The sequence below is a fragment of the Poecile atricapillus genome, chromosome 1 (genome assembly GCF_030490865.1).
Source record: "Poecile atricapillus isolate bPoeAtr1 chromosome 1, bPoeAtr1.hap1, whole genome shotgun sequence".
In the NCBI taxonomy this organism is placed as follows: Eukaryota; Metazoa; Chordata; class Aves; order Passeriformes; family Paridae; genus Poecile; species Poecile atricapillus.
In genome coordinates, this window is record NC_081249.1 from 79558125 (window position 1) to 79582948 (window position 24824).

The following is a 24824-nucleotide window of genomic DNA, read 5'->3' on the forward strand; positions in this document are numbered from 1 at the left end:
CTGGAGACACCAGTCTTGCCTCACTGATAACACAGGGGAATCAAAGATGACCACACCTATCCATCAAGCAGTTGAGTTATGGGTGTCAAGTTACATGAGATGTCAGCCAAACCCTTGCACTGAGTCCCCTGCAACCAGTGCCCAGGACCACAGCTCAGCATCTGCTGTGCTTTCATCAGGCAAACAGCACAAACCCTCTGTCCTGCAGCCTGGGATTCACTGGAGTCAACAGAAAGCTTTACCTCTGGCTGTCCACCTGGCTCCTCAGATCCCAGGGAACAACACAGATGCAGAGAACTAACAGATACCCTCAAACTTTTTTTTTGGGATAGTGTAGTGTTTTCATTAATAAAGGTTGGAATTTTGGTAATCTAAATAATAAGCAGAAGAGTTAATTATAGAGCTTTGCCCATGGGCAGGAAAACATCTGGCATAACATTCTCTAGGAAAAAATCCTGTTTTCTCAGCAGCCTGTTTTACTGAGCTGGTATTCAAGCAAGCCAGTGGGAATTTCCAAACAGAAACTGGATCACAGTCTACATACAGCCCCATAGCTATAATGACAAGTATTTATAGGGCTTTTAAACAGACATCCCAAGTGCCCGTGCTGAGATGAGTTAAGCAGTACATTTTCTGTTGACTCCACTGGCACCTCTGCCTGCAAAATGAGAATGGCAGCACTTTATTGTCCAAGTGCATGCCCCGTTATGGCTGTGACATGCACCTGAACACTCGCCAAGCTTTCCCGGTGGGCACTGGCAGATGAATGGTCGCCGGTTGGCTTCGTACCCCACGCACTGCATGTCCCCTGGACACGGCTTCTCCAGACAGGGATCGTTGGACCCTGGGCAGAGTCCTCCTGAAAGAAGTTAAAATACTGTCAGGGATCCACAGTGTAAAGCATGATCTGCTGCAACAGAAGAGCAACGAAAGACAATTAATGATTGCATACTTCAGTACAAGCCAAAAATGGCTTAATAATAATAACTCCACCAAAAAACCCCAGCAAACCTTCCCAGAAAGGAACAGTTTTTGGACAAGCACACAGCAGAACTGCAACAGTTATTTTCCAAAAACTGGCCTAAACCCCATGGGAACATATTATAAAAATGAACTGTTATGAGCAGTAACTGGTTTATAAATGGTGTGATAACTCTCAGGCCATTCATTTTCCCGCAAAGCTTCCTGCACAGGGGCTTTAGAGATATTAGGGAAAAAAAAAACTGCTTGAAGCTATGCACTCCTTTTCCCTCAGCACACCTATGAAAAGCAGGTCTAAGGAGGCAGGAATGGTCAGCACCAAGCCTGCCAGAATTCAAGAAGCATTTGGACAATACTCTCAGGCACATGATTTGATTCTTGGTGGTCCTGTGCAGGGCCAGCAGTTGGACTTCCATGATCCTTGTGGTTCCCTTCCAGCTCAGGATATTCTGTGATTCTAAGCCATGCTTGGGCTACAGTGACACCTGGATTTTTCATTCTCACGCTACACAAGACATACTGTCAGCTTGATCCTACAGCACAGGCAAACTTGCCCTCTCCCTATGCTCCTCCTGACATTTCTGAGATCTCACATACTATCCAGCTGACCCAGGCTACCAAAACCTGCCCTCCTTTTTTCTAATCTGCAGGGACAGAACTATACTGACTTTCAAATTTACTTAAAATACTTGAGCAACACAATTATATGTAGGTTTTTCAAAACCTCCTAAATTCTTTATATCTATCAAGCAGAGCATGTCAAGGACTTAGTATTTAAAGCCTGTCAATGTCAGAAGAATTTTTTGCATTTCATAGGGTTTGGCTAAAACTTCAATGTAACTTCTAGAAGTGTCTAAATAAATCTGTTTTGATTGCCCTATTCTTAAAAGATTTGCACACACTCTCTATAATAATGCAAAACACGATATAATTATTGTTGCTAAATATATGAATTTTCAGAAATATGTGACTTCCAGAACAGCAAGTGTCTTCTTGGTTACAGTAAGGTACTTGGGAGATGCAGGGTCAGTTTCTACATTTGGATATCTGTGTATGACTATTATGAAAGTAGACTCTAAGTGCAGGAAAAAAGGCACTCCTGCCCTTGCTTTTGTTGATTTGCAGCCCCAGCATGAATGGAGGGAAAGGCAGTTGCTGGGAATGGACAGACACCTCTTCCTTTGTTTATTAAGTTCATTTATTTAAGACATGCAGGTGATGAATTGAGTGATAAAAAGCACCTTCCTACCCACTCCTTTCTGAATATTGGCAGTTCTTGTATATTGCAGGATCTATATTGTCGGATCCTTACCATATTCAAAAACTAGTTTTTGAGTATTTTTGAATATTATTTTTGAGCACATTGTTTTATTTACAGTTAAAGCAAGGAATCAACTTGTCATGGTGTACATCTCCAAAAGTAATTAAAGAAAGAATCTTACTGCTCTCCCACTTTTGTACAAGCCAAACAGGGCTCATCGTAAGCATAGCTGAAATTACCTGACACTCTTAAGTATTTTCTGGGAAAAGAAAAATTACTACTGTAGCTTTCAAAGTGGACATGGGCTGACTAAAAATATGGCAATTACTGTAAATATCTTCCTTGATGTACAGCACAGTCAATTTAATGTTTAACATCCTCCCTCCTTTATCAAACATTTGTTTGAGAGGTCTATGGAGTAAAAGATTTACAGTACTGCCTGTAGCACTGCTAGAAAATGATGCATGGCAATCTTTATTAATCACACTAGTAGGTAACATTAAAGGAATATCAGCTGCAATACACAGTCACACTTTAGGCCTCATAGAATCAGGAAAAAACTGTCATAGGGTTCTGAACTACAGATTTATATTCTATTTAAATGTAAGATCTGTAGAATTTAACAGAGAGAATATGATATTTTCTATACTTTGGTTTGTTTGGCTTTTTTTAAGAATAAAACTCCTCACTTCTTAGAATTCAATGGCAAGTAACAATTATTTCTGAAATTATAACAGGTTGTTAAAAATTCTACAGGCTGCTTGGTTGTTCTAGCTCTTTTAACTCATTCTTATGTGACAAATACACAGCATTCTGGTGTCTGCAGAGTATAGATCTTCCTTGAACAAACTTAAACCTTTTGTGAGGCTGCAATTCAAGTGAGCCTCTGTGTAGCTGACAGACATGCCATTTGGACTAAAGCCCCACAGCTTGTCACTATGCAGCAGAAAGCAGCACTGAGATTTCCAAATGTGGCTCTAAAAATTTTCACATCCCCTAACCTCTGACTGTATCTTTGACATGAAGCAATAAAGGAACAGTTTACTTTGTTATCCATCTCTGCCAGGCTTTTTATCTGATTCAAGCTCTGATTTGTACTTTAGAGCCATCCTTCTGCATTCAAAAAATATATGGAAAAGATCTAACATACTCCATGCAACGGTGGAGATAACTGTTTATCCTCAACAGCCAGGAATACTCCTTCTGGTAAACTACATGGAAACCAACTTTTTATTCATCTTGCTGCAGCAGGATTTCATAGCTGTCACAAAACTTTAAAATATTCAGACTTGCGAGAAGTGCTTTATGCCTGTCTGTATGGTTATAAGTACATAAGCTACAAATCTGCATTATTGCATTGCCCCAGCTAACACCCATTTTCAGGCTGATTTCACAACTATGTGGAGCAAAATTGTAAAATTGTTCAAGGTTACGTTGTCCACATCAAAGATTTACAGCCTGAGTTTAAATAAAATTATTCTAATGTTGCATTTCCACTCCAAAGAGCAGTCTATTTTCCATCCAATAAAAGATTCAAGAAATATAGGTTCAAATTGATCTTTTTTTTTTTTTTTTTCTAGGCAGGTCCAGACAATCCACAGCATTCTCTTAAACCCACATTAGTATTAATAAAACTGTTCTCTACAAGGTATCACAGAAACACATGAGCTAGCATCAACCAGTGCGTGGCAGGAAAAGGTGGAATAGACCCACTTGATTTTGACAGATCATCTTCAGTTTAATTCTCTAAAAGAAGATAAAAGTATTTCAATCTTCTAACCAATATACTGAGGAAGAAAACACTGTTCCATTGCAAGATGAGAGGTTTATTTAATTCCTATTCCTTCAAAAAATGAGCACTTCCAGGACTGTAAATATATTTTGAAAATTGAGTACTTCAACAATTCTAACTTAAGCCTTGTGATATTAGGTGGTTTTCTATCAGCCCTTTCTCCTGAATCTTTATGAGTATTAAAAAGACTCAGTTTTTCTCACTTGTAGGAAAAAAGCTCATAAGGAAGGAGATTCCTGAAAGCCAGAAGCTTTTTTTGCAGGAAGCTTGTAAAGCAAACTCCAAACCGCTACTTCAAATAATAATTAGTTTATTGGGGAGAGAAGACTGGCAACTCATGATCTGCAATCTGTTTTTATTTTTGGAGCAGGTATTGTAGGCAGTGATCATTCCATGCATGTCAGTGCAGACACCACAGAATTGTTTCTGCACAAGCCAGCAATGAGCTTCAGTTGGCTCAGGTGCCCCTGGAAACAGCATGTCCCAGTGAAACAGATTCTCTCTGAGTTTTAAGTAACAAGACATTTGAACTCTTTCACGCCCTTCTTGATCCCAGATTCTATCAGAACTCCTTATGTGATAGACAGCAATTCTCATTTGCCCTGGTTCTGAGTCATGCCCCCACTTCACGCTGCAGCTCTCCCACTTTTTATATGAGCTTGTGCATCCTCAGCATGGGCTTTACTGCTAGGGATATTCACAGGGAGAAAACTTTCCTTGGACAAAGGTGACATTAAATAGACCGTGGTCAGGTCTAACAAAATTATCTGTCGTTCTTTGTTCCCAAGCACAGACCTTTTTCTTCAACTTTCCTTGCCAGGAGGATTCCACGCTCATTAATATGCATGTGTGTGCTTCCTGAAAATGGGAAAAGCTGTGTTGTACACATAAGAACTGTGTTGCTGATGCCCACTCCTTCAAAGCATTCAGGACTCCTTTAGAGGCAATGTGTGCTCTGTGGAGCTGAGGCCAAAAATCAGCTCTGAAGAATAGGTCCTGTATTAGCAGCAGACCCTCACAGTCTATGACTTCCTTCTGTCAGAGCACTCACAAAACACTAGAAGTGGCTTCATAAAGTCTGAATTGTCTTGTTTCATGAGAAAGTGGTCCAAGACTGCTGTTATTTTGATTAAAGAACATGTTTGTGTCTGCACTTTTGCTGAACACTCCTGGGTCTATTAGAAAAATTCTTTCAAACAGTAAGGCCAGTACCATATTAAACACTTGAAATGTAATTCATCTCATCTAACTTTAGGGCATGATTCATCTGACTGGTTTTAGACATCTAGGGAGAGATGTATTGCACTATTAAAAATACCTCATTCTTCCCACTATCTGCCAATGGGGCCTGGAGTGACCAGTAAAGATGTAGATATATGTCCATATTTGTCAAGATTATTTCAATCCATCCCTCTCCTGTGAACATATTAATATTCCATCACTTTTGTACGATTATAATAATGCAGAACAACTCTAGAGCAAAGTAGTCCCAACTAAACCTGCTCTATCCCTGCACCTTTGTCTCAACACAAAAGAACTATTTTGCATCATGAAAAAAATTCGGAATAGATTTTTGCCTCTGAAAAATAAGAATGCTATGAGAACTATTTTACAGGAATATATTTATTCCATTCCTCCTACTTTTATTTCCCCCAGCACTGACAGATGTTTGCATACCTCATGCCATGTGATGGGAGGTTGGTAATCACATGGCCCCTCTGGTGACACTGACACAAACCCCAGTTTGTGACAATATTTTTCATACAAACACAAACAGATGAGCCAAAAATGTAAGGAGACAGTCTGTTATTGGAAAACTCTTTAGTTCAATTTTATTGATTTAAAAGCTAAGATTGATGCATGTGAACTTTTGAACTTATGCTTCCAGAGCTGAGCTGCTGAACCTCCGAAGTTCACCCACTGCCTACTTCACAGTCTTACTGCATTTTCACATTAGATAACTCTGTTTGCTCACAAAGGTAATCTAGGTAAGTTATGCACAGCTGGCATGCATAAATTGTGCATATCTGTGACATCTGCCAGTGGGAAAAACACTCCAAGTATGATACATATTTCAAGAATGAGTGAATTAGTTCAAACTCAAGCTTTCTGGGCCATAATTGAATCAGATCTCTGGAAACATATGCAATATTTTAATGGCTTTTTCATAATTCAAGGTATTAATATTTACCGGATATGGAACTCTCTTAGCAACAAAGGAAGTATAATACTTTTATTACACTGCTAATATCTTGCTAATGCTCTCTCGTTAAACAAGCCAAAATAAATTCGTGCACTTTTTCCTGAATTGCTGCATTTGTACATTTATTTGTAAGAACTACTGATGGAAGGAGTATTTGCATTTTTCTAACTCTTTTACTCTAGTCTTTACCTTTCAGGAAGGCAAAACTACCCATACATTCTCTAACAATTATACTCTCACTAGTCTATATTATCTCCTATGTGAGAAAACACAGTGTGTTTACCATAGCACCAAAATACTTTCTGTGCCTCCTTTAATTAAAAACAGTAGAAGAGGATGAAGCACTAAGTAATGAGGAGAAGGCCCAAAGCATGAATTTTTGCTTTCCCCCAAGATGTATTATTTCTGTGCAAGTAATCAACACCAAGGTGTTCACCTCTTTGTCAGCTGTACCTAACTCAGCCACTCTGAACATTTTTTTACTACAGGCTCTATGGCAGGCTGGATTTGCTGGATCCAAATCATATGGATCCCCCATGGGAAATCCGTACCTAGTGGCTCAGACGGGAGCAGGGGGACCCCCTCCAGCTTTTCAGCAGGACCAGCACAAGCTGCCTGTTGCAAGTGTTCCCCACACAGCAATCTTCAAGGCCATGATAAATGGCCCAGAGGCTGGGGACCACAGTCGCTCTCAGAACCACACTGCCTTTCCAGCAGCCTGTCATCCATTTTGAGGATTGACTGGTACATGACAGAAAAATTTGGAAATCGCTGTCCCTGCTGAATTTCTGTGCTTCCACTGCAAGCTTGCTTTGCCAGGAGAGCTGCTGGGTCAGAACTCTGCTGTGCTGCAAAGTCCCTTTTTTGGAGTTAAACTAAGGGATTATGAGGCAGAGGGAATAATACATCATTATTGACTTTAATAGGTAGTGAAATGAAATGATAAACAGTGAAAATTTTGGCTGCCAGAAGAAAAATTTCTGACTGTGAGGACTACCACTATCCCCATGGAGATGAGGATTTGTGATTTCTTGATACAAAAGTGAGACTAAGCTATAACTTAGAGAATATAAAAAAGTTTGGCAGACAGTGTTCCTGCACTGGCTCCTGGACGTGACTGGAGGATACTGCAGCATTGTCCCTTTTAAACCTGTGAAAATCCTTTACTTCAGAGCCTTTCATGTGTAACAAAATGCTGATTACTGTTATGACAGATATGTCTACTTGAAACTTTTAAGACTCTTACTTAAAAAGCAGACAGATAGTCTGCTCTTGAATGTACCTCAGATAGAGAATCATGGTATTTTTTTCCAAACTGAACTTCTCTGGCATTATTATCCATGTGCTGCAGGAAAAAAAATTATTTCTGGTTAAGTTTTATGCAATTTATGCCTATTTTCATCCCCACCGAGGTCAGTGGTAAAACATGAAGCCCTGCTGACTGCTGCAGAAACAAAGGTTGGTTACTGAGGGATATGGCTGCTGAATTCTTGTATTACTCTGTGTGTGTGTGCATGTGTGCTTAAGATGAGGGAGACTTAGATGTATTGATTTTACAGCAGCTTTTTTCTCTGCTCTTAAATGAAGTGGAATGAGGAGCAAATAGCCTGGCAAACAAAAGAAACACAGCCAGTATTATAACTGCCTGAGGTTTTAAAATCCAAGTGCAGAATCATACAGAAGATTGACTCACGAGTCTATCTGTCATATGCCCATGTGAAATCTCTGCCAAAATGTGGAGCAGCCTGAAACCTACTCTGTCCCCTACTGTACCATTAAAGGTCAGGAAAAGTGCTTGCTAATAAAATATTTCATTGGTTTCTGTGGCTCTCTGCAACAATGGGACTGGAAAGGGCCTTTCCACCTGCCTGGCTTAGGTCAGAGGTGCTTTTCCTTGGAGACTGCTGGTGCATTGCTGGAGACCAGGCTGCTCTGCTGCAGTCACAATCCAGGTTTATTCCAGTGGTGGCACCAACAGACTGGGAAACTACACCCCTCCCTCTCCTCGTCCTTCCTCTCCCGCTCCTTTCTCTCCCCTGGAAACTAGCTGATGGCTCTGATTGCGGAGCCTCCAGGAAAGCGGTCTTTGTCGGAAAAGGCCAAAGTTCATAAACTTCCATTTACATCAGTAAACAGGAACAATTCTTCCTGAGCCTGAGAAATCAGTTCCCACAACGCATCAGCCAGTCATGCTTTAGTGGACTGAATTGAAATGCCCCTTCTGATCTGCATCAGAGGAATAAAATGGATCCTATCGCATAATGTGCAGCGATGGCAGGGGAAGAGGGAGCAGTACTCACCATTGCACATGCAGCGCACATTCCTGTAAAAGCGGGGACACACAAAACTAATTCGTGCTGTGCTGTAAGTCATCAGGGAATGGGAATCAATAGACAGACTTTGCTCACAGTGTTGTTCCTGACAATCCAGTCCCGAGCAATTCTTCTCCAGGATGGCAGAAATACGAATCACATTTTCCAAGTGTCTCCTCGCATTGGTAAGCTTCTGAATCAAATAGGCGGGCTTATAGAAACCACCGCTGTGCATCTGAACCGCAAAGAGCATGTCGAGCTGGCCGCTGCCTGCCACCGGCTGAATGCTGATGATGTGCAGGCTGTCCTGCTTCTGGGAGAGCACCGCGTTGCGCAGGGTGCGCCTGAACCCGTGCATGTGCAGACCCACAAAGTCTTCCGGGGAAACGTTCTCAAAGCGGATGGTGACCGTGTTCTGCAGCATTTCTTGCAGCAGCTGCTCGACGTGGACCACAACATCGATGGGCACCTGGAACCGGCCATCGCTCACGGAGACGTTCAGGACGTACTTGCCGTTATCCAGTCCTCCGAGGGCGATGATCTTCCCATCGTGGCTGTTGACCTTGAACAGGCTTTTCTGCTCGGATTTTAGCGTGTATGTGAGGACATCGTACACATCCTGATCTGTGGCATGAATTTTCCCAATGACTCCCCCAGGAAAATCATCTTCCATGGTGACAATGAAAATCTCCAGTGGAATGGCGGTTGGTTTGTGAATGCTCTCTTCAATAACCCTCACCTGAACATAGGTATGGGAAACCTGCTGAGGCCTCCCAGAGTCCTTTGCCTAATGTAATGCAGAAAAAATAAAAAAATAATTAAAAACAAAAATAAAGACACACAGAACACAGCCTGCAACCATAACTTCTTGCTATGTATATTCTCACAGTATCAGTAATTCTGAAAATTCTCAAAAGAATGCTCGAATGCATTCGTAAAATACATATGTAAAGAAGTGTCTCAGCCATTTCTAGCAGTGGAACTTACAGACTCTTTAAGCAAGCACAGATCTCTAAGTGGATTGCAGAGAGAAATGTGTCAGTAGAATGTCTCATTACTCAAACTGAAATGTTCCCAGGATCCCACAGCTATCACTTGTCATCTTCACAACAGAGAATATACCAACAATGTGGTATATTCTGCACCAAACACAGTTTGGGCTCACTTCTGCCCTGGAGAACAGACAGACTGAATTCCAGTGAAATATCAGCTTTCTGCATTGCCTGGTGTGCTCTAAAGCACTCCAGACCCTGCTTAGCTTGTATGGATGTGAGGGAGTTCAGAATTTTTCTACAACATTCTGTACTTCTTTACCTGAAGCAATCAAGAAACATGCTTGACATAAATAAAATTTATCATCCTCCAGAAATGAAATAGGTGCTTGTGCTGTTACTAATGATAAAATACGACAGCAGCACTGCACTTGGACAGATGACTGGATGACCCAGAGCAGGTATTATAGCATCATTTGCACTTTTTTTTATGGAGAGCAAAAGAGCAAGTATGACAAAAAACCCAAGGCCATCTTGACAGAAATGTGTGCAAACTTGAATCAGTGTCCTTTTGTACAATAAGAAAAATGTTTTATTGCAATCCCTATTACGATATACTGCTCCATACATTTATTTGCTTCAGAGAAAATCAGCAGACTAAACTGCCACTAGGCAAAGATGTAGGATATGTTCAAAAATCTTTGTATTTGGACATGGAAGGAAAATTTACAAGCAGAAGGAAAAAGTGGCAGGATGACAACAGTAATATGGACACTACTAGAAGTAGATTAGTAACTCTAAGACACTTTAAAATTCATTCATCTTCACTCCTAAAAAAGCTGGGTGGAGTATTCAAAAGTATTTTATATATATGTGCAGACAAATACCCATGTACATGCAGATAAGATTATGTCTCATTCCACTTTCTACTTCAACATTAATTCTTAATAAACCTAATACAGAGGAGAAACCTGATAGTGGAAAAGAGAAAGCAGCACTCTGGCACATATGGATGGAAAGAAACACTTCTGTGGTCTATACACAACAGGGAACTATAAAATATGTTTTCACTGCAGAAGTCCCTGAAGAAAATAATTCTGGGAGGAATCACGCCTCCATAATCCAACAGTGTGGTTTTCTGAGCATGTTGGTACATCTCAGACATGGTGGTTTGTCTAATATTTCATTTATATGAAATATGTGGAGCTCTAAAGCTAGAGGATGCTGCTCAAATTTAACTCTCATGCCCAGTTCTGGCTACACTAGAACTCTGGCTAGCAAATTACCCTGAAAGTAGGATATTTTACGCTTCAGGCATGGTAAGAAAGAAAGGTGATGATTTTTTATTTCTCTACATGGCTAAAAAATAGGTTTCAAGGATACTAAATGGCAAACTTGTAAAACATTGATTTGAACTGTTAATTAGCATCAGAGCTTATATTTTATGAATCATAACCAACAATTGTATCTAAGGATGTTACTGCTGTGAATGGCATTAAATGTGCTTGTAAAGGAACAGACAGGCTGTGTTCAGAGAGAAAAATCTCAGCAAAGCAAGCGGAGGAAGCAAGAATTTCATACACAGCTTATGGGACCATGACTCATTTCAGTGAAGAGGTTCATCCCCTAGACTTGCATATTTACTGAACCCTAATACATCTTCTCTGGTAGACCTGAGAAATGTGGACAAATTACTTTTGGATTTACACATTTTGGCAATCAAAATTACCCTGGTTACAAAGTTTCTCACCAGTTATTCTAAAGCTAAGTTTGAGCTGGACTTCCATTGCCTGTCTTATTTTGACATTCTTTAAAAACTAAGTTGACCTTGGAAATGTGATTTCATGAATTCTTGAAAGGCTTCCAAAAATTTATTATTAAATTTATAACTTAAAAGCGAAATTATTTTCATTCCTAGAGCAGTATTTTGCAGTCACTTGTTATGGGGTGTATTTATATGCATATAATGCATTTTTTCTCATTTTCCTTCCTTAGCTGCAGAAAAAAATGATGAAAATCTTAAACCATAACGGTCGCTGCTCAGAAAATTCATTTCATGCCGAGGAAATTGGAAAGGTGGCTGGCTACCTATTTATATTTACATCAAACCAGGTTTAAGAACATCAAAGAAAATATTCTGCATTGTGTATTTGCAAACTGGAATGTGTAGTATTTACTCATGGAATACAGTCTATTAAAACCAACCCATACAGGCAAAGTACGGGTTACCTACCACTAAGAGATTTTTTTGGTTCAGTGCAGATGTAAAATCAAGCCTTACCTGCACACAGAGCACATACTCAGTTGAGACCATGTGCTTGAAGATGACTGCAGACCTCAAAACGCCATGAGGGTCCAGTGTAAACTCCTCCTCTTCATTGCCAGTGAGGATGGTGAAGGTAAAAGGGGGGCCATTGTGAAAAGAGTCTTTGTCTGTCACTACCAGCTGCAAAATGCTTGTGCCCACTGGTTTATTTTCCTTTACACATATACACAGTGTATAAAGAAAAGGATTAAAATAGTACATATTGCAATCATAAAATAACCACATTTTTCTATCGAGAATATTCAACTGAATGTTCTTTGCCCAAGCTGGCATTTCACAAGCTGTGTTTGGCTGAAACCACTTACACCCCATGGACCAGTGGCAGAGGCCTGCTTCAGGGCCTGCTGGGCTCTGTCTGATACTCTGCCTGGACCATCAGGACTGACTAAATGTCAAGACTCACACCCAGAGCAAGGTGTGAAGAAGTGTGAACTTATCCCAGAGCAGATATTTTGAGACTGTAGTACCTGGTGCAGCAGGGATGAATGCTAAAATGTGTGACAGATGCTGTGGTTAAGGAGCCTCAGCAAAAACAAACTTACCAAAAGATTCAAGAAAGATTTGTTTATGCTTTCCTTTAGACAGGATCACTTGATAACATGTTTTGCAGATAGATCATCAAAAGGTACTTAACTGAAACCAAATGCCCATGCATTTTAAAAGAGAAGTTTTTGATGTGCAGGATAAACTTACTTGAATTACGGCTGTGTAGTTAGCTGGAGTAAACACAGGGCTGTTATCATTCACATCAGAAATGTCCACATTGACTGTCACAGATGAAGACAAAGGAGGGGTACCACTGTCTCTTGCCTGGACAACTAATGAATAGCCAGATATCTGAAAAAAGGTGAAAACATTGAATCATTGTGAAAGTGGACCTAAATTTAAACCCAGGTTCTTTACATTCAATGCACCACCTTCCATATTCTAAGGAAAGCTGTTTGGCCTCATTACTTTCCTGCCCTTAGTACAACATTATCCTGTTTATCACCATATTGTGCCCCAACTTCTGTTTTAAAATGCTCCCAATAGACATAATGGCTTCATTGTATTAAAATAACTGTATCAGATAAAGCATTCCTGAAACAAAGGGGCAGACAGAAAATAAATGACAGATAATATCTGAACTCAGCTATTAGTCCTGTAAGCTTACATTTTCATCTCTCCTGGGTGTCAGCTGGGATAAGTGACCTGATTCTATTTATCTTACAGCTGGTTTCCAAGATATTATATAAATTGCTTATTAGAGCCAGCGTCAGTTTGACACATACTGTTTCTAACGCGGTGATGGAGAGCCAAGAAAAAGTTCACAGGCAGTTGGCTTAAACACACTGGAAAACATTTGGGAGTACGAGGGACAACAGTCTCTGTAGCAACAGAATTATTATCCACCATTCTGCAGAAGATAAGTGGGCTTGAGTCTGCTTGTTTGCAACAGACACAAACAACTCAGAGCAGTGCAGGCAGTTCAGTGCATCATCCACGGGCCCTCTACACACATATGTGCCCGTGTGTGAGGTGTGAGCATATGTGACAACTTGTAAAAGCTCTGTCTATGCACAGTTTATGGATGACAGTTGGATTTTCCGAACTGCATCCTTATGTTGGTTTCCTTAGGTCTTACAACTGCTTTTTTAATGTATATTGCTCCTTGCTCTGCAGGGATAGCTTCTGACATGTCTGCCCCTGAATCCTCCCACAGGGGAGCAAGAGAAGGGCAAAACATGCCAGATACAACACTCTACCCTCTCAGGGCAGGGCTGGAAAGGGGAAAAGCATGGCCCTGCAGAGGGGAAAAAGCTAATGTTAAAGGGGCTTTTTTTGGAGGGGGGTGGGAGGGAAGGAAATCCAAATATGTTTGAAAAGTAAAAGCTTTTTTTGTGGTAGGGAGGAGATCAGACTGAGCACACAAAATAAGGGGGCTCCTCTGGGATGTGGGACCAATACAAAGAAAAAGGGAACATGTTTTTGGGGGGTTGTATGGAGGAGATAGACATGATTTGTTTGGGGCAAAGTAAGACAGGAAGGAAGAGAAATATTGAACTATGGAAAGTCAAGAAATTTGAGGAAGAGAATTAATCTTTTTTTTAATCGTAATTTCCACTGCTAGCTAAAGACAAAGAGTTTTGTAAAATCTTTCCCTTTTTTTTTTTTTTTTTTCTGTGTTTGCTTTCATTTCCATGTATCCAGAAAGGTGGATGGCAAAAGTCATGGTCTCTATGTGATTAAACCTCTGGAAATAAGTCTCCTTAAACTACAGAAACCTGGGAATCAGCACTGCCTTTGGGGATCTACAGCAGATGGGGCACCATATATAAATTTCCCTGAAGGGGTCAGAAACACCTGTGTCTACAAAATGTGCCAGGGAAGCAAAGAAAAAGACAGTATCACAGCTTATTTTAACTGAGAGAAACTTCGGAAAATGCAGACCTAACACAGCTGGCATTACACGAACACACGCTTGTGAGGGTAAGTGTGTGTGTCTGAATGCAGCTGCATATGAATGCACTTCAGAAACTATAAAAAGTCATATTAAGAAACTCAGCCTGGGCTTTTATTTATGGCCAACTTGTAACATGCACAGCCATTGTTACACCCTGTTGTGGACAGTCCACGGTAAAGTCATTCTACCACCAAACATGAACAATTTAATCCTGCCTTTGTCATAATACAGAAAGGGGTTTTTGCCACTGTTTTAAGAAGCAGGCCTGCTTCTAGTAAAGAGCTTCTCCAGCTGAGCCCATATTCTGAAAGCAGCAACCTGCTTCCCCAGTTTTGTGGGTGCATTACTGCGAGGCAGGGGGCATGGATTCCTTATGCGCTGCAAGATTTCTGAAGCCATGTAACATTCTCCTGCCCTACTAGAAGTACAGGCAACTGCATTTGTTTGTTTTTTTTCCCAAAAGCTGCTAATTGCTAGCTATGGCAAAATGGTGATAAATAATCCTGAATGAATAATGGAGTGAGCAAACAAAGCAGCAGAATCTGCTTAATGAAGCACTCTTTCACTTTTGGTACAGCCTGGCCACTTCATAACATCCCCTCCCCAGTGACATGTTTTGCAGAGCGCTAATTAATGGCTGAGGTCTCAGCTCGGTGCTCAGTGCCACAATCTGGAGCATTTTGTAACCACTCTGTTGCACGAGTGCGCTTGCACGCACATGGGAGAGGAGGCAGCCCATTAACACAGCAGCAGCTCCCGCTGGCACCGCGGTAGAAATCCAGTGCTGCTCCTCTCCCCTGACGCGACCCCGGCTGCTGGGTGGGTGCAGGGTGGGAGTGGCGGAAGAGCAGTTGGCCTGTAGATAGACTGGGGACAGGGCTGGCATGGAATGAAGAGGGAAAATGTTGGAAAGACCTGTTGGAGCATTTTAGGCTGATCGCTGCAGAGTATAAAAGAAACTCCTTCAACACAAGCTAGCAGCAGAGCGGAGATTGATGCACATCTGTAAGTCATTGCAAATTAAGAAATCCCACATGTCTTACCCTTTCTCTATCCAATTTCTTTTTAACTTTCACGAGTCCCAGAACAGGATCAACTGAAAATTCATTGTCTTGATCCCCATTCACTATGGAAAAATGAATCTGACCATTGGGAGGACTGTCCAGATCTTCTGCTATCAACTTTTTTTGAGAGAAGAATAAAAAATTAGTGAAACAAATATTAAGTGATCTTTATGATACATTAATTGCTCAACACTCCAAAAAGTAAACTTCATTCCATCAGACTTGTTATACCTGAGCTGCACACCTCTACAGCATCAATCCTATAGGCTTTTGTAAGGAGGTTTCACTTGGGCCTTTTCAAAATTCTCGTCTGAAAACATAATGAATGTTTTTATCTTAACATTTCATACAACACTCTCTCTCTGGATCCACAAGTTGCAAGATAAGAATACTGCAAAGTTTAGGGATGGCACACTTCATGTCAGACTATACAAAAACTGTGTATTTGGTGCTCTGAGCAACCTGGTGCAGTGAAGGGTGTCCCTGCCCACATCAGGGGGGTTGGAACTAGATGATCATTAAGATCTCATCCAACCCTATGACTCTGTGATCATATTTCACTGAAAAGTTTAATTCTGCCTTTCTATTAAAACCTGTTTCTTTCCAGCTGACTCATGAAATCCAACACCTTATACGCCATTGCTCTTTGACAGCATAACAGGGTTAAAAAGAAAGGTACTACTACTGCTTTCTTTTGGGGAGAAACAACAGCTTTGAGAGCAGTAGCAGATGCAGAGTATTGGCTAGAAAATGGTCTGGGGGCTTCAAAACGTAGTAATGATCATTATTAAGTAGTGCAGCACTTTGTTGGGGGCAGAGGGCTTCACCGCACCTAAATGCCACCCATGGCCCCACTCACCAAGACCACAGAGTCCCCAATGGCCGCGTCCTCGCTGATGACAGCGCTGTAGACAGCCTGGCTGAACGTGGGCGCGTTGTCATTGACGTCTGTCACGTTAACGTTCACCGTTGTAACTGCGCTCAGCGCTGGAGTTCCTCCATCCTTTGCTTCCACTACTAAGTAGAAGTCCTTGCACGATTCAAAATCCAGAGCTTCGAAAATGGAAATCACTCCTTTGAAGCAAAGGAGGGAATGTCAACAGCCAGCAAAAAATAAATAATGCCACAGAGTAAGGGATTTGACTGTAGTAAACAGTACAGCATGCTATTTATCACCATGGCACACATACAACACTAACTGTAAGACTGCCCAATCCTATAAAAATGTTTATTCAGGTTTCTACTGCTGTTGTTTGATTAAAGAATTATGCCAACTGCACTTGGGTTGCCTCTGCAGAAAGGACCTTTACAAGGCATGAGGCAATGAATGGTTCCCCAGGAAAACAGCTTTCACAATGTGAGTATCACAGATGAAGAAGTAGGGGCAATATCCACCCATTTACCATCTCATTCACAGAGCCTTTGGGAGAACTGGATGCCGACTCTGGAAATAAGCCCTGACAAGTCAACAGAAATTCACTCCCACACAATTAACTTCTCATGAATTAAATACAAATGAGGATATGAATACCTTTGAGAAATCAGTTGTCTATCATTTAAGTGATTAAACAGAAACTTCCCCACTCAGCTAGGTTTATAAATTTTGTGTTACTTCACCACACCACCAATATTAAGATTCTCTGTAACTTGATTCACAACATACACCCAGATTCCCTCTAGGATAGAAATGATCTGATTTCTAGTGTTCTTATAAACCTCCAACAATATCAGCTTCCTAACCTTCTTAGGAAATACATTTCAGGACTTAATAATCATTACAGCTAGGAATTTCTTCCCATCATTTAACCAAAGTAATCCAAATGTAACTTAAGCCCATTCACAACTTCTTTTCTTATTACCAGGCATGGAGTACAGTTTATTCCCCTCTTCTTCACAGGTACTTTCTACAGGTATGAAAATTAACAGCATGTCTTCTTTTTTCTAGCTTAAACAGCCTTAAATCCTTCAGTCTTTCCTGATAATTCACATTTTACAGACCTCAGCTCATTCCTCTTAATCTTGTCTGGGCTCTTTCCAAACAAATTCCACCTTTCAGCATGACTTGCTGAAAGCAAGAGCCCTGAAGAGAAGCTTCCAAATGGCTAGCAGAGAGTTCCCACTGATAAATGGTGTGGAGGACATTATTTTTCAAGCTCTGATCAGGCATGCTACATCACCAATCTGCTGTCTAGAAACTGAGCTCCTGCCTCTAAACGGATAATAAGGGAGCTGTCACACATTAATGAATAATATATAGTTTTAGTTTTGGGGTGTTTTTTTTCCCTGTGTGATTAAGCTTCATTATGGGTTTTTATTGATTTATTTCCTTGGCTTCATTGTCAAATGTGAAGTTAAGTATTGCTGCCTAGGCATATTTATGTTTAAATTTTGCTAGCACTAATCAGCATGATTAAGGTGACAGACAACACACAGTTATGCTAAGTCCCTCACATGAGAGGCAGCATTCTCTACAGAGTGGAGAGCCATTTTTGCACACAATTATAGAAATGACACAATGCATAATTTTGAGATTTTTCATGTTACTGGCTATTACAGTTACACCCAAAGAAGTGTTATCTTCAGCTTTTAAAATAAAGGTTCTGCTTTCAGACTCTGGTGGCAGATTTGTACTGGTCATCCTGAATGCTATGAGAAGAAGGGGATCCACTACAGGAAGGCATAGAAGAAAAAGCTTACAGTTGATGGAATAAAAGCTCAGTGAGGATAAAGAATATATCCCACTAAGGATATTCAAAGAAAATGAGCCATTTACACCAAACATAATGCCTTTCCTAGGTCATTCTTATAGAGAAGAGGTGCTGTGCTTCTAAAATTTGTGATACATAACCAAAAAGACCTCAACCCAAGCCATGGCTGAAATAAAAAAGATGAATCAGAACAACCTAAGTCAGGAAAGCTACTTAATGGTAATCAAATAATAGGACTGAATTGGTCCTAACAGGTCCTTGTAGCACTTGTTGATGCTTTCTAAGGGGCAGACAGCTGAGGCTGTACTCAGCTGGTAAGCAAGTAAACATTGCAAGTGTTCAGAAGTGGTTTGCACAGTTTGGCTAATAGGTTGTCACATCTATATTGGCTTCAACAGACTTACTAATGGAGAAAAGTATTCTCCACTTGAGCTGGGGCAGCCAAGTGTGACCATAATTGACAGCACTCTCCAACCTAAAATTGCTTTTTAACTCTCTAGTTAATTACGCAATGACAAGCTGTAAGTCTCTGGCCTTGGAAATCTTGTGGTCCAAGAGGCTTCCCCAAAGCATTCATGTTTTTCTGATGCTTTAATTTAGCATTGCAAGTAAGAGCCACTTTACAAACCTGTTTTTGAGTTAATCCGGAACTTCCCTTTCTCATTCCCTGATCTGATGAGATAGGCAATCTCAGCATTTGTACCAATGTCTTGGCTTGTAGCAAAAACAGAAAGGACCTCGGTGCCAGGTGAGGTGTCTTCAGGTACTGTAACAAGATAATCTCTTCTTTCAAACACGGGAGGGTTGTCATTAATGTCCAGCACTGTAATGGTAACGGTGGCAAACGAGGATAAGGTCAGCACAATGCTTTGATCTGAGGCCTTTACAGTGATGTTATAGGAGGACTGAAGCTCTCTGTCAAGTGGATGCTCCAAAATAATGATTCCTGATGACCGGTCAACTGAGAAGTAACCATCTGCAGAGTCTGACAGGGAATAGGTGACTTTTCTGTTCACGCCTGAAAGAGAAGCAAATGGGAAAATAAAAATGAGACATAAAGAAAAGAAAAATCTCTCTCCATCTAATGGAAACCCTAAACAAAATCTGCTATCATGCTGAGCATTTCCAGTAGGGATAGAGGTAGGAGTGCCTTGTGGCTACAGTATTGCTGAAAGTTTGGGAGATCAGGACATGCTCTTCTCACATGACAAATCCCTTTGGATAAGTTAAGTTCCCTCCCTCATCATGATACTTTTTTTTAAAGATTACTTTGCAGAACTACTGTGTATTGAAACTTGAAAGCAGAATCCAGATATGGCCCTTGCCCAGAACAGCTTATAATTGAATTAGATGAGACAAGCAGAATGCTGAAATTGGAAATGTCTCAGAGCACATCTTGAAGGAGTAGAAATGTACATAAGGGGAAAATAAACCCGTAGAAATACATCAGAATGTACTTGCTACCAGTGCTGCCTTGATTCCACTGTTGAGCAGAAAAATATTATAAGATGATACCTATTAAATAAAAGCTGCATTAAGAAACTCCTGCCAGAATATGAACATTTTAAAAAGGAAAGTCCCTCTGTTCCCCAGCGTAAGAGCAAAAATCGAGTTGTACAAAAGATATCCTGTGTTTTAAAATCGTGCCCGTATTTCCCAATACAAAACACCTATCCACCTGGCTGCTGAATATGCAGATCTATGCTAAGGTTGTTGTCAGTAATAAGGCCTGAGGGGATGGTACTGACTTGGTTTCTGCACTACAGTGGGATAGCCATTTCAAATCTAATTAAAAGTGAACACAGATACAAGCTAATTCAACTCCCTTGATGCTAGTTGATTTTGTGATTTTGTCCTGGGTGCTTCTGTAAGAGACTATAACTAAAACACAAAGACCCACTAAAATGGAGAGTCTCTGTTTTTAACATCTCTCACTTGAGAATTTGCTGCTATTTTTGTTGGAGAACAAACTTTACAAGCCTGACATTAATCAGATGAACAAGAGCTACCAATTCCTTCTAGGCATATTTTGTTAATTTAAAATTTGTGACAGTATTATTCTGCTTTCCAGCAGCAAAGCATTGTAGAAATGTCTGATCAAAAGCAGCACAAATCACAGTTGTTTTCTGCTTGATGTAGCAGGAGTTGAGCATCCACACAAGGGGGAGCTGGGAGACTCTTTGTTGAATCACACGCACATAAAAGCTAGAGGAACTACAAAGTCCCAGACCCTACTTGAAGGGCATTAGGAATTACTGTATGGCTCTTCAGAGAATAAAGTTTTTATGCAGTGCTTGAGATACCAGAGTATATTTAAAAGGCTCAAATGTCTTTTAAACATGGAACAAATTAAATGGCAATACTGCAGTGAATGACTCTGTTAGGCTTTTTGTGTTGTTCTGTTTTGGTTTTCCATCACAGCCGAGCCCCTCCATTCACCATGGCATCACAAGTGTCAAAAAATGAAATGTCCCACCTTCAGCAAAACAGCAAGGCAATCAAGAAAGTGACTCTTGTCCTATAGACAAGGAACTGAGCTCAGCCCATGAACGCACAGGAGGTGCCTTCATGTTAAAACATTAGGCTTTGAATACCCTAGAGCTGCTGGAGAGCATAGTCACCCCTTTCCTTAGTCTCTTGAGACATACACCCAAATACTCTGCCAGCTGACAGTCAACCAAACTGACAAACATTAAAAAGGAGTAAAGTCCTCTAGAAAGTGGAAGATTTTTCAAAATCTGAATGGTTGGAGGTATCGATGTTCCCAGATGGGGAGATCTTCGCTTCGACATCCTCCACGAACTTCCACATAAAAAAAATGACAGACCTGACCATAACAATTAATGAGTTAGTAATAACAGCTGATCCTCAGCGATGCTGGAAAATGGGCTTTTTTCCCCCTTGTTTCAGAGCATGACACTGAACACCCAACCTACACAGGAGTTTTAACTGTAAAACTATTTAGTATTCTCCACCAGCCACTCTTGGTGCCTGCCAGTTTCTACACAGTGTCAAACACTCCTCTGAGGCAGGGGGCCTTAAGCCACCTTCTACATGTCTGTGACTGCAGGAGAGCCTTAGTCTGGTTTGCACTTTTCTCTGGCACAAGCTCCCTTTTTGATACTTAGTACAGAATGCCTGTGCACAAAACAGAAGATTCATATACCACAGTCCTTAATGGCACAAACAGCTAGAAAGGAAATGGCCAACAGATGACTTGAAACACCATGAAACTTCAGCAAAATGACCTTGCAATGGGAAATGGAGAGAGAGAATTTGGTGCATGCAACACCACAGAGAGCAAGTTTATGTTCAGGAGGTAATAACTCCAGTAAAGGCAATCTAACATATAATCCAGCCCCTCTTCTTGTATTCTTCTTCCTAAAAGAGATGCCCATGAATTAACAAAATATTAATAATTTTTTTAAAGTAATTTCTGGTATTCCTACAATAGAAACAGGTCAGATATAGATTATGGTGTTCTGGGTGCTCACTCTAATATATGGAATTTTGAATCTTGAAGGTAAGTGCTTTAATTTTTCCTCCCTGGAGAATGAGAGAGAAATAGGCTGGAATTCCAGAGCCATAGGTTATCTTGTACCAGTCTGGTATGATGAACAGTCTTATTTTTCCCATGGGACATGAAAGAAAAGCTCTTACAGGTTAAAGTGCCTTTTTGTGCAAGGAGAGACAGAAGATAGGTCAGAGGGATACAGGGATACAAATACCAGCAGGGATACAGATACCAACCCTTGGTGGCTTTTGGCCCAAATTCCAAAAGGATTAAAAAAGGGAGACATACAGAGGGAGATCTTAGCTTTGTGCTGACCCTCTTTTAGAGTGTTTTGGCGGGTGGAACTTAATATTTGCTTCTTAGGGGTAAAATCAGTGAAAAACTGTGGCAGAAACAGCACTTTGAAGTGTTGCATTACATCAGTAGCAGTTTCTACTGAGCTTTCTGACCCAAGGCTGGGAGAGAAATGGGCATGAGGCAAAGATGGAGTAGGAAGCTATTTTAAAACTGAAACTGAAAATGCTTTAGTCTAGAGGCCACCCTCTCCTGAGAGACAAGTGTCCACCAGTGTGTGTCAATGGCATCCCTGCCACAGAGGTGATAGCAGATTCCACTAGGACTACGAAGGAGATACCTTCTGTGCTTCAGTGCCATAGTTCCTGCACTGGTAAAGAGAGCAATCCTCCCACACTGCTTGCCTACAGCTGTTGGGGGATTAATGTTTGCAAACTGTTTTCTGTCAGCTCACTCACTCAAACTTCTCATATTTCTAAGGTGCCAATCATGAACATGAGCTATTTGAACACAGAAAGCCTTTGCAAGAATCACTATTACAAAAAAGAAAATTGCACTACATTTTTTTTTTTTAAATAAAGGAATAAGGTAGCACATTTTCTATTTAGACTTGTATTAGCATATGATAGAATACTGCCCTTTGCCAAATCTCTGGTGTGAAGTTTGTAAAACATACACCTGCCTAGTACCTCAAATGCCATTCTTCAAAAAGGCTTTTCTTTTTGTTCTTTTCTATACTAAAACAAAGGGGCACACACTGAATGTCAGATTATGACAACTTCTATGTCATTACTACTTTAAATAGCATCAGGAATATATAATAACTTTGCTTCATAATTCAGCACTATCAATATCCTCCTTGTATAAAGTATAGAATCACAGACTCATTCAGGTTGGACAGGACCTTTGAGATCATCGATTAGCCCAGCACTGTCGAGGCCACCACTCAACCATGTCCCTGAGTGTCACATCTACACATCTTTTAAATACTTCCCAAAGTTGTAATTCAACTACTTCCTTAGGCCTGTTCCAGGGCTTGACAATACTTTCAGAGAAGAAATCTTTCCTTCTCTCCATCTTAACCTCCCATGGCTTAACTTGCTGCCATTTCTTGTTGTCCTATTGCTTGTTACTTGGGAAAAGAGCCTGACCCTCAACTCACTACAACCTTCTTTTAAGTTGCTGTAGAGAGACAGAAGGTCCCCCTGAGGCTCCTTTTCTCCAGACTAAACACCCCCAGCTCCCTCAGCTGCTCCTCACAGCACTTGTGCCCCTGACCCTTCCCCAGCTCCGCTGCCCTTCTCTGGACACGCTCCAGCCCCTCAATGTCTTTCTTGCACTGAGGGGCCCAGAACTGAGCACAGCATTTGACGTGCAACTCAGCTGAAAATGGTGGAGTTACAACACATTTTGATCCAGACTGACACCAATTAAAAGGCTGAGCATTATTAACCCAATAGGCACAATCCCATATGACATTAAGTTTCTGCAGTGGGCAATACCTTTATTCATCACACATGAAGTATAAGTTATACACATTAAAAGCCACATAGTGTTTCTCCTTTCTGTTTTCATCTGTTATCATGAACTCTTTACTAAATATATTTCCCCAAGTACAGCTAGACCACTCGTTTTTGTTTTTGTCTGAAAAATGACAATTAACTTTTGTCATCTGCTCATTTTCATCTTGAAAACCTATGAAAAGAAATGTAATGGCAAGTATTAAAATTAAAGAAACAGGATGCAGACCAGAAAGCAAGCTGAAAAAAAATTATTTTTCAGTTCAGCAGTGGTTTGCAAACATACAAAGCAAGTTATCTGATTATTGTGCTTCCCCTTGCCTCTTTTATGGTGTAGTGATTAACACTGGTGTGCACCTATGACCCTTCTTGACTACTCAAATGTTAACCATCAGGCCAATTCCGAGAAGATAAAAGTCCACAACTTCGTTAACAGCAAACCAGACAAAAAGATGAATTCTAAACCAGATTTTGTAGTACTCTACTTCATCATTTTGAGATGAAAGAGAAATCTTGCCTGAAGTACCTTGTTGAACTGTAGAAGAATATATAGCCCCACAGGGAAAATATTTCAAGTGATTTTTACAACTTAAGCAGAAAACCTGGCTGAGTTTAATCCATAACAGTGCTACCAGGATAGACTTTCAGTGTTTTTCTCTTTTCTGAGGGAAAAAATAGCGCTAACCCCAGAGGCCTTTGTTCATACCACTGCTCCAACAGAGTCAGGGTACCATGGGATGAGGGCAGGGCAAAGCTGAAGATAATCAGCCCCTTACTGAAGTGGAATACTTCACAGAAATGGGAAGTATAAACTGCTAGCAGTATGGGACCATCCATGGGTGTCTAAAACCCTGCTTGCCATTTCAGCTGGGGAAGGTGTTGTCTTTTTTGGTAGGAAGTCAAGATCTGGATAGTTGCCCCATCATCCATCTCTTTCCTACTAGGGATTTATAAATTCCTGGGTACTGGCTTACATCACTTGAAATATATACTTGTTTTCTTCAGTGCTCCTGAGTCAGTTTTTCTGAAGTTGGGATTTGGAGATACCTGATTTAGGGTTACACACTGCAGCTGGAAACATAGAGAAACATAACTGGAAGCAGTGGAATGCACACAGAGAAAGAGATAAAAACATAGATGCATATATGTAAGCATGAATAGAACCATTAAGATGGAAAAAGACCTCTCAGATCCTTGGGTACAGCTGTTAACCCAGCTCCAAACCATGTTCTCAAGCATCACATCCGTGCACATTTCAAATACTTCCAGGGGTAGTAATTCCACCCTGGAGAGCCTATTCCAATGCCCATCAAAATTTTAATTATTTAATTTTAATTTTTTCCTAATATCCTATCTAAACCTTTCCTGGCACAACTTGAGGCCATTTCCTCTTGTCCTTTCATTTGCTACCCGG

At 40.7% G+C, this 24824-nt stretch overlaps 1 protein-coding gene across 1 annotated transcript in view; it reads right to left on the reverse strand.

Moving 5' to 3' along the window:
* FAT3 (FAT atypical cadherin 3) overlaps window positions 1-24824 on the reverse strand; it is a 398795-nt gene that overhangs the window by 35616 nt on the left and 338355 nt on the right. The window contains exons 16-22 of the mRNA XM_058828676.1: window positions 18711-19100; window positions 16234-16448; window positions 15354-15491; window positions 12561-12704; window positions 11823-12020; window positions 8538-9336; window positions 725-859 (exon numbers count right to left, since the gene is read on the reverse strand). Of these exons, the coding sequence (XP_058684659.1) occupies window positions 725-859; window positions 8538-9336; window positions 11823-12020; window positions 12561-12704; window positions 15354-15491; window positions 16234-16448; window positions 18711-19100 (2019 nt within the window). The remainder of the gene's footprint in view (window positions 1-724; window positions 860-8537; window positions 9337-11822; window positions 12021-12560; window positions 12705-15353; window positions 15492-16233; window positions 16449-18710; window positions 19101-24824) is intronic.